At 33.5% G+C, this 14,617-nt stretch overlaps 1 protein-coding gene across 1 annotated transcript; it reads left to right on the forward strand.

The window, feature by feature from the left end:
• Positions 1-20: 20 nt before the first annotated feature.
• On the forward strand, positions 21-8,432 carry LOC117332929 (voltage-gated hydrogen channel 1-like). Its single transcript, XM_033892009.1, has 3 exons — positions 21-156; positions 839-1,343; positions 3,665-8,432. The coding sequence occupies exons 1-3, from the start codon at positions 151-153 to the stop codon at positions 3,970-3,972; spliced, it is 819 nt and encodes a 272-aa protein (XP_033747900.1). The 5' UTR covers positions 21-150; the 3' UTR covers positions 3,973-8,432.
• The last annotated feature ends 6,185 nt before the right edge of the window (positions 8,433-14,617 follow it).

Below are 14,617 nucleotides of genomic sequence, written 5' to 3' on the forward strand. Positions count from 1 at the left end.
AACGAGAAGAAACCATTTTGGTGCTTTGTAAACAATAACACACTTTGTCTATTGTTTATATTGTAAATTTCGCCAACTATTTTGAGGAGAAATTACAAATCTCGATGAACTTCTGCAAAGACTGACACTGACATATTAGAAGAGGCAATAATGAAGGTATACCTTTGGCATATTTAGTCTGTAAAAGAAAATGCATTCGGTAAAAATATTGCACTTGATGCCATCGATGAAGGGGGTGTTTCTCTCTCAACTTGAACAATGACATTTTGACAGATTTCGCGCACACTTACATAATGTGTTTGCCATGGTAAACTGAAATACAATATTGAACTGACAATACCACGTAATATGAATTAACTTTCGTAATAACATTTCCATCACAACAATTTATCGAATAGGACACTTTTTAGATTAATTCATGGATCCAAAAAGTTATATTTAATATATCAATTTAGGCCTAACTGTTACTGCATTAAACTATATACAATGTAGTGACCATATCATATCAATATATTCAGTAATAAGCCAGACGAAAAGTAGCCTTTTTTATTTAGATTTATTAGGTCTCAGGATTTAGTTTTTATTTTATAGATTTAAAAAAAAATATTTCATAGATTTTTGTTTTAGCATTTTCTATCAAATTTAAACAATATATCAGAATATATACTGTAGTTACCCAATCAATAATTCATTTGATTTGGATATAAATCTAACAAGAAAATCATAAATTTATATACACATGTACGTATGTGAAATCAAATTTTATGATTAATTTGTGTGTGTGTGTGTGAATTGTCATGATTTGAAAATTGAAAGGAAAACAAAAAATCTATTTCAGATTCAGATGGAGGGTTTTCATAAATTACATGATGACTTGGAGAAAGTTATTGAAAAAGATGATTCCAACAGTTCCATCACAACAGATTCTGATGAAGCAAAACAGGAGTTCCGAACATTCAGAGAGAGACTGGTACACATTCTTCACACAAACAAGTTTCAGATCATTGTGGTGTGTTTCGTTATTTTGGACTGCCTTCTGGTTATAGCGGAACTTCTTCTGGATATGAACATTGTCAACCTTCCTGATCATGATAATCATATTGCTCCACAGATACTTCACTACTCAAGTATTTCTATCCTATGTTTGTTTGTTATTGAGATAATTGTTCGTATCTATGCATATCGACTGAGCTTCCTCAAACACAAGATGGAAGTTTTTGATGCCATAATTGTCATTGTGTCTTTTGTTCTTGACATTGTATTCCGTTCCCATGAGGGCCCAGAAAGTGGTATCGGCCTACTGGTGGTGCTGAGATTGTGGAGGGTCACCAGAATCCTGAATGGTAAGAAATATAGAATTCTTATTTCTATCTTGCAATTATCCAGTCAATTTGTAATAAGCTTTAATTCCACATATCCTTGTCTTATTACAGGACAGTAAAAAGTACATTTGTAATTCTGTTTTATTTTTCATGCAATATATTCCTTATATTTACCCCCCATATACTTTTAGTCAGAGTTAATGTGCATGTTTGGCCCCTTGGCTTAGTCTTCCTTGAGTATTTCCTGATCATATAACAGTGACTATAGAATATTTCTTTTCTTGTTAGTTTGCAGTTTGTTTGCTTAGTTTATAAGCAGATGAACAGGTAGTAGGATCTTTTGACGAGAAGTCCCTTGAAGTAGTGGCTAATTGCCACACTGAACAGCCCATTATATACAATTACCAAATAAGATCCATGGGGGGAATACTGGAATCAGGTTGTCCGTCCGTCTGTAGACACAACGATGTACCAGCTACTCCTCCTAAACTACTGAGGGAAATTCAACGAAAATTTATGGCAATAACGTTAACCCTTATACATTGTAGATGTGCGTGATCTATATCATGTTGTAATTTTGTGGTTATATTACCATGGTAACTAAAATCCTATTAACTTTAAAAACTTCATACATCTTTTTTAGTTGAGTTTAATATCTATTTGTATCAAGCTGAAGGTTAAATCACAAAACAAGTCCATTAATAAAGATTTTCAGAGTGTTATCCAATATCACGTAAACACAGAGAATATGCTTCATTGCACGGGAGACGTTTGATATACACGTATCTGATTGCACATGTACATTGTATATTCTTACGTATATAAGTATTGATGTCTTTTGTTTTAAGTTTTTATCCCTCCCCAGCCAGAGTTTCCTCTGATCCCGACATCAGACTTTTAAACAAATCTTCCAATGCTTACACAACAGTAATATGTACCGGTGATTGTTATATATATAGAGACTAGACTTGCCAGACATGTAAATGTACTTGACTTAATTGTCCCCCTAACTTGTTGCCATGGGTACTAATCCCCCCTCCCCACCACGTGCACCATCAACTTCACCTGATGGCCATGGATATATAATTGATTAGGAGTCATCAGGCTCAGGTGTGTAAGTCATCACCACACCTGGTCAGTTTCTCCTTTTTACAATTAGCCCTATAGGGGGTCTATTCATAGCCTGGTGAACTAAATATAAGGCAGTTTATATGTGGTCAGATTTCTTGATTTGTTTACCTGTACCTAAATTAACACTTTGATACAGGTTTTCCAATTCAATTAGGTTATTACTTAAACCTTACGGTTTATCAGTACAAATACAGTGAATGAATACAGATAAATACATAAAACAATAAAGTTCGGACACACAGAGACCACACATACACGACCACAGTGCTAGTGTAGAGAGTGATTTTATTTTTAAATTATATATAAATGCTATCGTCTTTTGTTGCCGAGAATAATAAATTTTCCTAAATTTGGAAGATCCTTATATGACCTTAATATTTCCGGTTTCTAAAAGTTTTACACATTTTCGCATACTGAGGTTTTCTATAGTAGTACCGTTTGATAAAACGTTCTTCCACTTCTCAATACAACATTCACTCCATCAGCCAACATTTCACTGTCGTTTCTACTTGTTCGCTTCGTCTAGAATCCGCTTTTTAATGTATTCAGAAATGGTCGAATATTTGTGAGCGTCAACCGTATCACTACCGTATCATTACCATCGTAATACCGTAGCACTTCCCTAGCACTACCATACCATTTCCGTAGCACTTCCGTAGCACTTCCGTAGTATTTGCGTTTAAGACGGAACTGCGAACGTACACGGGTCTGTATGTTAATTTTTGTATGTCAAAATTCTTGTACGTGAATTTAAGCATCTCTATCATGTAGGACGTACAAGGATACTTTTAATTGGGCAATGACAGAATGTTAGCATAATATCAGGTAATTATTTGATCTGGCTTGTTTTAAAAAAAACCTAGTGTAAACTGAGGGTGCGTCATGATAGCTCAGCTGGTTAGAGCGCTGGCCATGTAACCTCAAGTGACTGTCCGAGGTACACGGTTCGACGCTCCCTACCCCTGGCAGATTGTGTCGCGGGAAGCTGAGAAACAGGTCAGCCTGTGCGTTCAAGGTTGTGTCAAGACACATTACCCTAATTGATCAGTATGGTATGTGAGGGGCCTTCTGCATGTTGTTAACTTGAGGTAGTCACCATCTACTACATGGAGATGCCACCTCAAAATGACCCTGGCTGTTCAGGAGATTTTCTTTTCTTTGAATTAAAGGTAGATGTAAGTGTATATATTTCTCTTGTTGTTTCTACATAGGTATTGTGATGTCAGTGAAAAAACAAGCCGAGAAGAGACTTCTCAGAGAGAGACGACTACGCCAGGCTTGTGAACAAGAATTAACCAAATACAGAGAGTATTGTTCCACACAAGAACAGGAAATTGAAATTCTAAGAGGAATGTTGCGGAAACATGGTATTGAAGACGCAAACAGACTTGACAACCAACCAGTAGTCATAAGTACCATTGATGTTGTTGCAGAGGTTAATCAAATATCGGACAAAGCTTCAGAATCCGGTGAGGAAATGAGTTCGGACAAACATACAGACAATTCCAATGGAAGTTGAGTCTGTCAACTAGATTCAAGACTTTTACAGGAACGTAGTTATAATTTGTCTGAGATTTGAAGAGAAGTTTAATAGATAATGTGGACAAATGATATAGACTGATGCTATTTTTTGATGGCAAATGGTTGTATCTTGTAATTATATATATATAATATAATTGCATTTTGAATTTGAATTTTATGATGTATGTATTTTGACAAATTTCCATTTGTCATAATTTCATTGGTATTATGCACTTTTTCTGATTTTTTTTTGTACAGATTAACAGATTGTTTAATATTCCAGATCTTTTTGTATCAGCCTAATGTAAAAATATGACACTTTTGTAGAAAACTTAAATCATTTCCGAAAATTGAAACTGACTCCTGATTTGATTTAAACATGATTGTCTTGAAATTTTCTTCCAAAGAAATTTAATTGATGTGAATAGCAGATGCATACTTTATCAAACATTATAGATAATTGCAAAAATCAATAAGAATTTTGTGTATGCCAATATTCATGAATTTTAAGACTTTCAATCATTTATATCTGTAGTGATAAAATTAGTCTTTAAATGTTACAGTAATGCAGGAAAACAGTTATTAGATTAAATAGAGAAATTGTAGTTATGGAATGGAAAAAATGATACCGACAATAAGAACTTAGGTTGGAATTTAAACTGATAAAAAGCTAGTGTCTGCTTTAGTATCATTCCCAATAGCACCTCTTTCCAATCCTTATAATACAGTCAAACCTGTATTAAGCGGCCACCTAAGGGACCGACAGATATTGGCTGCCTAAGACAGGTGGCTGCTTAAACCAGGTTGGCCAGAAATGGCCTGTTGCCCAATTCTTTTTTAAAAAGTTCATTGAATTTATCATATTATAATGCAACTATTGATATTGATAACAATATACCATGTACAGTGTATTTTGAAATGAAAACCAACAAAGATAAAAGTTTTGATGAATTTGATAAAAATACCTGGTCTTGTGATCATAAAAATACCTGGTCATGTGATCATCGCGGATGTCTATTTCCGGACAAAATGGCCGCTTAATACAGGACTATACAATGACTCGGGCGGATTTTTTTGGCCGTTGGCCACGTTAGACAGGTGACCGCTTATTTAAGGTTCATTATATAGTGTTTTCCATCGGGCGGACCACAGACTGGCCACTTAAGGGAGGTGGCCGCTTATTCAAGGTGGCCGTTAGAGCAGGTTTGACTGTATATATATATGCACTTGTGGTAAAGAAACCCCCTAACCACCCTCCCCTACCCCATATCATAACAATTCAATTGTACATACATGTATATATAAACAAGCACCATAATATTCTGTGCAGTACTCTAGGTCACAATGCTAAGGTCAGTTACATCAAACTTGTGTGAATAGCATACAGTAACATGTATATTGATATCTTTGACAAGAAATCAAACAAAATTGAGGAATAATCTACTTGATGTAAATTTTGATATTTTCTTAATCTTGTCATATATGTATTTCACAGTATGAATAGATTGTTTAACCCCTAAACAATTTCTGAATTTTGTTTTCAAAAAACAATTTTCTGAATTTTTGTTAAATTTGCCTTCCTGGCAGCTGTTGCTGAAGCAGAAAAGCATTTGTCCCATTTGACTATAAAAGTACCATAGGCAAAAGTGATAAATGATTTTCCGCTACAACAGCAGCTATTTTCCGAGTTAAATGTAATATGAATTCGAAGTATACCATGGAAATATGTTTGGTATGCTTAAATGTTGTTCTTAATGTTCTTACATGGAGCAATTTGAGAAAGAAACAGTCGATTTTAAAATTCAATAAGCTCTCTCTTTAATATGCAGAATTAATTTATAAATGATTCTACATAACATATGTACTATACAATAATTGTTCAAATGTTTTTTTTTACAAAAGTATTTATTTAAAATGATACAAATAGATACCTCAAAAAGCAGCCCTCCCCTTTTATCAAATATGTATCATTGTATGTTTTTAATTCTTTCTTTACATATTATATATGTATGTTGAAAATTCTTCGGTTAGAATGTTATTTAAGCCTTTCAAACTGTCATGATGAATTTGAAGACTTTATTTGGCATTGACAGACGATTTTTGTCTTAGATAAAAGTACCAGTCAGAATGAATTTTGTATTCAATGTTGTTTAAGTTGTCACTGTTATTATAGTACAGTTTTTGTTTGGTGTTAAGGTTCAGCTCATAGTAATTGCTTTAATTTGATGTATTACAGAGTTTATTCAAGATCAGTCAGTTTTATTATGTTCCCATCAGCTTGTGACCTGAATCTCCATATATGTTTTCTTTTGAAGGTTAACTATTCACCTGTATTCAGATATTTTTTTAATCTGAGGGTCCTAAACTTAACTCAACTTCTCGGTGACTTTGAAATAATATTTTGACAAATTTCAATAAGTTTGCTATAAGCCATTTGATTGGTTTCAGACATGAAAACCTAACCAATCACTCGGCTGATAACTTTTCTTCAAAGATTACTAGGGAGCTTATATATGCACAAAAATTAATTTTACTCACTTTGTGCATGGTCATCACAAATTCTTTGATCTTTTTTCAAAAACATCACATGTATGTACATTTATCTATTCCTCACCATTTTACAGACTAGTATTTTTTTGCCGTCCACAAGATGTACAGAGCCTCCTGTTTTCTAATCAAAAGATTAAATGATTACCTAGCACAATAGATTTAAAATATCTAAAACTATTATTCAGGAGTGCAGAGCAGATATATATTGAGAGTGACACCCTTGGATTTTAAAAATATAATGATATATATATATACAGGGCTTTTTCTTTGGGGGGGGGGGGGGGGGGGTTGATAATATTAATGGGCCCCATTCCTAATTGAATTATCTCCTATTCAAGTCAAATTCCCAAAAATTGCAGTGTTCTTCTGATAATCCTTTCACATTCACTCCTTTGCTTCCTGAAATGAAGCAAATAGGCCCAATCTAAAACCAATGAAAAAACCCCGGATATAGTTTATGTTGAATTTACATTTGAATACTTTTGATTTGTTGTAATTACATTTGTTATTTCATTGTGTAAAATATGTATTAAAAAAATATAAAGCATTTTTAAATATGAAAATTTGTGTATTAACAATTTGATACCATGATTAGAATTTTTATATTTTGATTCTGTGAACTTTATTTGTAAAGCATTAACTTTGATCTGGATGATTACTATGATTTTACATTTGGTTTTTTATATGTTCTATATTTAACAATATGTTTTCGGATTTGTACACTCATTACCCTATATTTATCAAAGGCATTCTATAGAACAGCTCTACAACTTACTGTAACTTTACCTTTCAAAGATTTTTAAAAGTAGTTCACATCATCCTGATATATTGATTTCTGGTGAGTAACACTTAGTGATATAGAATCTCATTTAAATAAAACATATGTAATTTATTACACTAGAAGAGCATTTTAAGGTACAATGTTTCTACTCTCATCCTTATCGATTTATATAATAGCTAGTGTCAGAGAATGTGAGAAAACTTTGATATGCTCCATTGATAACTGATTGCATAAACAGGTATTTGTCATTATTCAATAATCCTTTATTTTCCTATTAATTCCGAGCTCTTTATATAGTAATACTTAAGAAACTGACAACCTACTTAAAGATGCTTCATCACTGACAGCAAAAACACTGCTCGTCACAAAAATGCATAAAATGGAACAGATGATACAGACAATAGTAACGCCAACAAGTGTAAAAATGATAACAAGGGTCTAAAAAAACGGTCACTTATCAGACCCGGAATTACAATTGTAAGTATTTTTCACTTTAAATTTAAAAGGTAAATAGAGAATCTCCAACATTTAGAGTATAGTGGTTGTGTGTAAAGTATATAACTGTTTGTATTATTCTCACATACAACTATACAAAAGATGGGTACCAATCAAAAAGTATGTAGTATGTAAGAGACATTTTTGAAATTTTTAACAATAAGAAGTGAGATAGAGTGTTATGAAAAGGGAAGGCAAACTTAGAGAATTTTCAATTGTTTCCCTCATTAAGATGTAATAATTGAGATACATTTTAAAGGAGAAATAATGTACAGTTGAATAATGTAAAAATCAGTTACATATATATATTATGATCAAATCCAGCTCTGTAGTGCTAACTGGAAACAGAGCCGTAGACATAGCCATAAAACAGTAGTAGACACCTGTGACTATTATCTTTATTTATTTTACAACATCTATGAAAGAAGTTTATGCTTGTACATGTCTTGACAGGGGTCGCAAAAGTTCAGAAGGTTAGAGCCCTGGTCACATAATTTCAGGTGATGATCCAAGGTGTATGGTTCAATGCTCCCTAAGGGGCCGCGGTGGCCGAGTGGTTAATTTGTCTTGACACTTTATCACTAGCCCTCCACCTCTGGGTTGCGAGTTTCAAAATCTATGTGGGGCAGTTGCCAGGTACTGACTGTGGGCCGGTGGTTTTTCTCCGGGTATTCTGGCTTTCCTCCACCTCCAAAACCTGGCACGTCCTTAAATGACCCTGGCTGTTAATAGGACGTTAAACAAAAACAAACCAAACCAAACTCCCTACCAGTACATGTATATGTTTGTGTTTCTCAGGAAGCTGAGGAAAAGCGCAGCCTGTTCTGTCATGGTTGTGTCCTTGGGCAATACACTTTACCCTAATTGCCCTGGATGGCATGCGACAGGCCTCCAGTATATTGTGCAGTAAGGTAGTCACCAACTACTACAATGAGACCTCAAAATGACCCAGCAAACAAAGAGCCCTGACAGAAGTGTATGTGGAGTCTTATTGTGAAAGGAGAGATCATCAGAAATGGTCAGACAGGTGGCCCCTTTATCTTCTCACATACATTGGATGAGTCAAAACTCTGATCATGATCACCTTGATGAAAAGACTATTGTGTTACCACTACCCCACCCGACCAACCTTACCAGATATCAAATACATGTACTATTCTTAAAATGCCACAAAGAGGTAGTTAAATCATCAGCGAATTGGAACAGATTAATAATTTTGTAATTTTTAGACATTTGCTGATATTCTGACATACCAGTATTACTGTTACAATTATTTTAGCAGAGTTACACTTCTTTCCACTGTTCAGATTTAAATATGGATAAAATTTTGAAAATTTGATATAAAAAAATATTGGGAATATTTTGAATGTAATATTGTATCTTGTCCCTGTAAAACAAAGCATCAGGTCATTTTGAAAATTTGTATTTGTGGCAGTTAAGTGAAACAATTTCATAAAGTTAAGATGATAATATTTTATATTTTTTTATGGATGAAATTTTAGAGCAGTCATTTAAATATGTTAGTCTTCTATAATAAGATATTGTAGTTTATATTATTTAAAAAAAAAAAAATGATGCCATACATTTGCCCGAATTATATCTGAGTAATATTAATGCTAATACTTGTTAGATTGACACGTTATCTGGAGATTGTTTAATACAGTAGAGGGCTGCATATCTCAATGCCTGAACTTTTCATCATCTGAACTCTTGCCATGTCGGTCATAATCAAATAGTTCTCCACTGACCACTTCCCATTATGTAACTTTACTTTGTGTGATCCCAATTGGTTACATGGAAAAATTGACATCAAATTTTGCCAATTTTGTTGAATTTCTTAATGATTCGTATACATGCTCCAGAAAATCTTTTCACTAGTTACTGTGGTATATATGTATTTTCCGAACAAATTTTCTGGTTAAGAAGTTGTCATATGTTGCTCAGAAATAGAAAATCGATAGTATGAGTGATGAGTGGAATTTGATTAATCAGAGTTGAAATTTAAAGAAATCATTGTGTAATAATTCATGTATTGATGACAGGGTTTATATTACAGCACCATTCTGTACAATCTTATATGGTTATATAATCTCATAAAATAGAAATAACTAATGTCAATTACAGGTTTGATGTAAAAAAAAAAAATAGCATGTAAGCACAAATAACCCACAGGTACTTGTGGACATGATTATGATGTTTTTAACTAAATTGTTACATTATAGACGAGTAAATTATTGTATTACAATCACATGCTTAATTTATAAAAACATGTATATCGTACCTTGGCCTTATAAATACCAGAGACCTGTATATCTGATATACACGTCTCTGTAAATACTAAGTATTTATAAGGCCAAGGTACGATATATATATATTTTTTTTACATATTAAGCATGCGATTGTAATATAATAATTAACTCGTCTTTATCGTAATATTTTGATTAAAAACATCATAATCATGTCCTGAAGTACCTGTGAAATAACCAAGTTAATGTGTAAGGTGGCATGTAACTTTTACTTTAATTTAAAACCACGTTAGAGATTTTATTGTAAGGTATAATTTAGATATTAACTTTTATAACTGTTTACCAATTTCCTGTGTTAGCTTTTAATCATAAAATCAAACAAATACTGATTACTTTTAAAGGGAGACAACTCCAACATAAATGAGGGGAGATAACTCAAACATTTGGTAGGCAGAAAAATCTTTCTGATCCAGCAAGGAACAAAAACTCCTAAGCTTTATGTATTTATTTGAATTTGTTTTAAAGGCAGTATGATTTTTGTTTTCAAATCCATATCAATTTCAAATGTTTTGCTTTTCCTAATATGAAGAATTGTTTATTTTGAAAAAGAAAACATATCTAGGTATAAGATTAACAAATTTTGAGTAATGTTGTCATGTACTTTATATCAATTGAGAAAAACAATAATGGTGTATTATGAACAGTTTTGCTCAATTGTGAAGACTTATTTATTTCTTTTTACCAGTGAAATATTGATGAAAATCTGACAAACTAGGTAAATCCTGTTATATGACATGATGGATGGCTTTCAGTATCGACCAATCAGGATAGGTGCTCTCTGTTAATCTCACTGAATCCAATGATCTTTCTGTTCAGATACAAAAGAAGTTATGTAGAATAAGTGATTAACATGGTTTAAAATACACTGTGACACGAAAAAACTAACAAAATCTAAAGGTACTTGGCACAAATCATTGATTAAGAAATTTGTAATGCAATAACGGTAGACTTACATGTACAGTAAATGTGAACTTGGTACTGATAACAATCACATTATGGTCATTTTTAGCAGAACTTGTGCTTAATATGGATAACATTCAGTATGATATAACTTGTCATCTTGTCATTCATGCAAATCCTTTTTAAATTTTCACAGGTGGCTTTTTTTGAAAAAAAAAATATAATAATTTCATATTTCTTGTATGCTCAACACCTCAAGATTGTAACTCTCTGTAATTATCATGTATTGCAGAAATCGTTGGGAACGCATTTTTGGCACCTGTTTGAATGAATGTACAAACAACTATTAATTAGTTACCTTTAATATGTCATAATCTCACTATCATTTATAGGTAGATATATTGTGTTACAATGCCTTGACATCATTGTGCCATATGTAAGTAAGTGAATAGAGATTGATCAGAGAAGTAGAACCAATCACACAACAGTGGTTTGATGTATATATGAGTATTATTTCAATGTAAATCGGTGAAAAGGTATATACTGTCAAACCTTGTTATCTCGATCTCTGTAACTTAAAAAGTAAATTCAGTCCTGACAGTAAAAAAAATCGATCTGAAATATATTTGGTTACCTCGAATATTCAGGATAACTCGAATTGTTTTCATGGCCCCCCCACTGTTTTTGAGATAACACGGTTTGACTGTACCTATTAAACAAATGCCATTGTTCCAACTCCTAGGGTCGAGACCCCACCTCTCTTTATAAAATGTTTTAACAAGGGAAGATTTAGAGAGAAAAAATTGTATCTAATATGCTTAAATTAACAAGGACAGACTATTGTTAGGTAATGTTGAAATAAAGATTGTTTGAAATTAACAAGGGCAGTCTATTGTAAAGTAATGTTGAAATTAACACTGTTTAAAATGAACAATGACACTTATTATTGAGTAATGGTGTAATCAAGACTTTAAAACAAGCACATTCATGGAACTTATATCGCCTTCTTTCCTGGCATATTATAGGTAAACAGTTTTGAAGTTAGCTGGATAGAATGATAAATTCTGTTGAGCAATACTGAATAACAAATAGCATTATACAGAAGTTAGATATTTTATTGAACATGTGTTATGGGATAAAGTAAACTGATTTTGCAAGACTTCTCTTATCATTCTGCCATTACAAAACCCTGTAACAACTTTGGCTGAGCCCTTCATACATAACATCTTAACAGTGTTTTTCATAAATCAAGGGGCAATAACTCTGTTACTGTTTGATGATAATCGGATGTCATTTGTGGGAGTTATTGATGGAAACAGAAGAAACCACTTTTTTCGTTAATAAAGGGGCCAGATAATGTCCGAAAAAAGTGGCAATCAAACTTTCCTAGCCCTTAAGGAATTTAACCTTGTTATCAAGTTTGAAGAAATCTGTTCCAGTTATTACACAGAAACGGCATAAAAGATGTTTTTAGTTAATCAAAGGGCAATAATTCTGTTTAATTAAGTCCATGAAGAGTCATTAAGCATTTAAGCTTGTTACAAAGTTTTAAGCTTGTTACAAAGTTTGAAGAAAATCCACTAACTTTTGTTGCAGTTATTCCATGAAAACAGCAGAAAATAAAGGTTTAGTTAATCAAAGGGCCATAACTCCGTCAAATACTCAGCCAAACCCTTAGGACAGATAACATTATTACCAAGTCTGAAGTAAATCTGTTGACATTTTTTGCAATTATTGCACGGAGGCGAAGCTTGACAGAAGGACGGCTGGACAAACCCAAATGATATCCCCCGTTTCGGTGAAAGCGGGGATGGTAAGCATGGACGCTCTATTGAGGGGTAAAGTTGTAATCAAGCAAGGACACTTAATTGTTAGGTAACAGTGTAGTCAAGGCTGTTTGATATAGGTCATTCTCGATACTCCAGGTATTACGGTCACATGTAAGCTCTCCTGAGGACACTTAATTACTGTACAGATCCATTGGGATCCTGATCGACTCTCGTCAGTCATACAGCATACAATAGTATTGGAATCATGGCAAGGCTGAATAAGAGTTTCGTCTCTATCAAAGTTGATAAGGGAGTTTGTTCTTGAAACAGAGTTAAATGCATATTGTTTGTTATTTATACCCTACATATTGATAAACATCTATAGGAAAGGCCCTCGATGCCTAAAGACACACCAAATAAAAACTCACAGTAGTTTCAGAATCCTTTTGAACTCTTAATCCGAGAGTAACACTTCAAATAAAAACTCTTCTTATTAAAATGCACTAAACGATTAAAAACTTTTTGAACTCTGAACACGAGAGTGCCTTGAAAGGTTGACTGTAATGAAAATGTACTAACTTATACAAACCTGGTCATTTTGTAGACATTGTGTAACTTTATATGTACATAGTAGCTATTAGACTGATACACAGGGTGGTCGATGAAGGTGGAATGATGCAATTTGAGTTAACAATCACAGTACATTGTGATAGCTGTACGATGTGTATAATGAATAAAAAAAAAAGTGAAAATAAATTTTGTCTTTATTTTTATTCCACATTATCAGTCATTGGCGTAAGTCAACTCATAATGAATCGAAAATTTTCTATCTTTCACAGGTACCTAAACTTACTTCATATAGGGAGCAACAACAAACTAATGAATAAATTGTAAACACTTTTAGGTCACCAACAGGCCCAGAGACCTGATATTGGGTGTGTAGCATGCTGGGATGAAGGGCTACAAAGTGTGTTCAAGTGGATGCCTTTGACCTTCATTCAAGGTCACAGGGGTCAAATATATGCTAAAATCTTAAAACGACTTCTTCTTGATAACCATAAGGGCCAGAGACCCAATATTAGGTCAGTGGCATGCTGGGACGAAGGGCTACATTAGTTTGTTCAAGTGGATGAACTTGACCTTCATTCAAGGTCACAGGGGTCAAATATGCTAAAATCTTTAAACAACTTCTTCTTGATAACCATAAGGCCCAGAGACCCAATATTAGGTCAGTAGCATGCTGGGACGAAGGGCTACAAAGTTTGTTCAAGTGGATGACCTTGACCTTCATTCTAGGTCACAGGGGTCAAATATGCTAAAATCTTTAAACGACTTCTTGATAACCAAAAGGCCCAGAGACCATATATTAGGTCTGTAGCATGCTGGGATGAAGGGCTACCAGTTTGTTCACAAGGATGACCTTGACTTTCATTCAAGGTCACAGGGGTCAAATATGCTAAAATATATCGTAACTCAGGTAACCGTTAAGGCCCATGGGCCTCTTGTATTTATAAATATTTGCCTATGCCCTCTACATAAGCTACACATGTAAATATTAACCAAACACGGGCTAATTAAGGTGTAGAAATAGATTAACTAACAAATACATGTAATACTATGAAGCAAAGAACTTGCACTATGTGGTGATAACGCCACCTAGTGAGTAGTAAGAGTTGTTCCCCATTTCAACTTTATTAGCACTTTTATAATTACAAATGTAATTTTAGTGAATTACGGGTTGCACATAGTATTTGCATTCTGGGAATGTTTTAGCTCATATAGCGAATGAGCTTATGAGGTGCAGCATCCCTCATTCATACATTTGTTGTTAACTATTCCTAT

Source organism: Pecten maximus, chromosome 8 (genome assembly GCF_902652985.1).
Source record: "Pecten maximus chromosome 8, xPecMax1.1, whole genome shotgun sequence".
Lineage (NCBI taxonomy): Eukaryota > Metazoa > Mollusca > Bivalvia > Pectinida > Pectinidae > Pecten > Pecten maximus.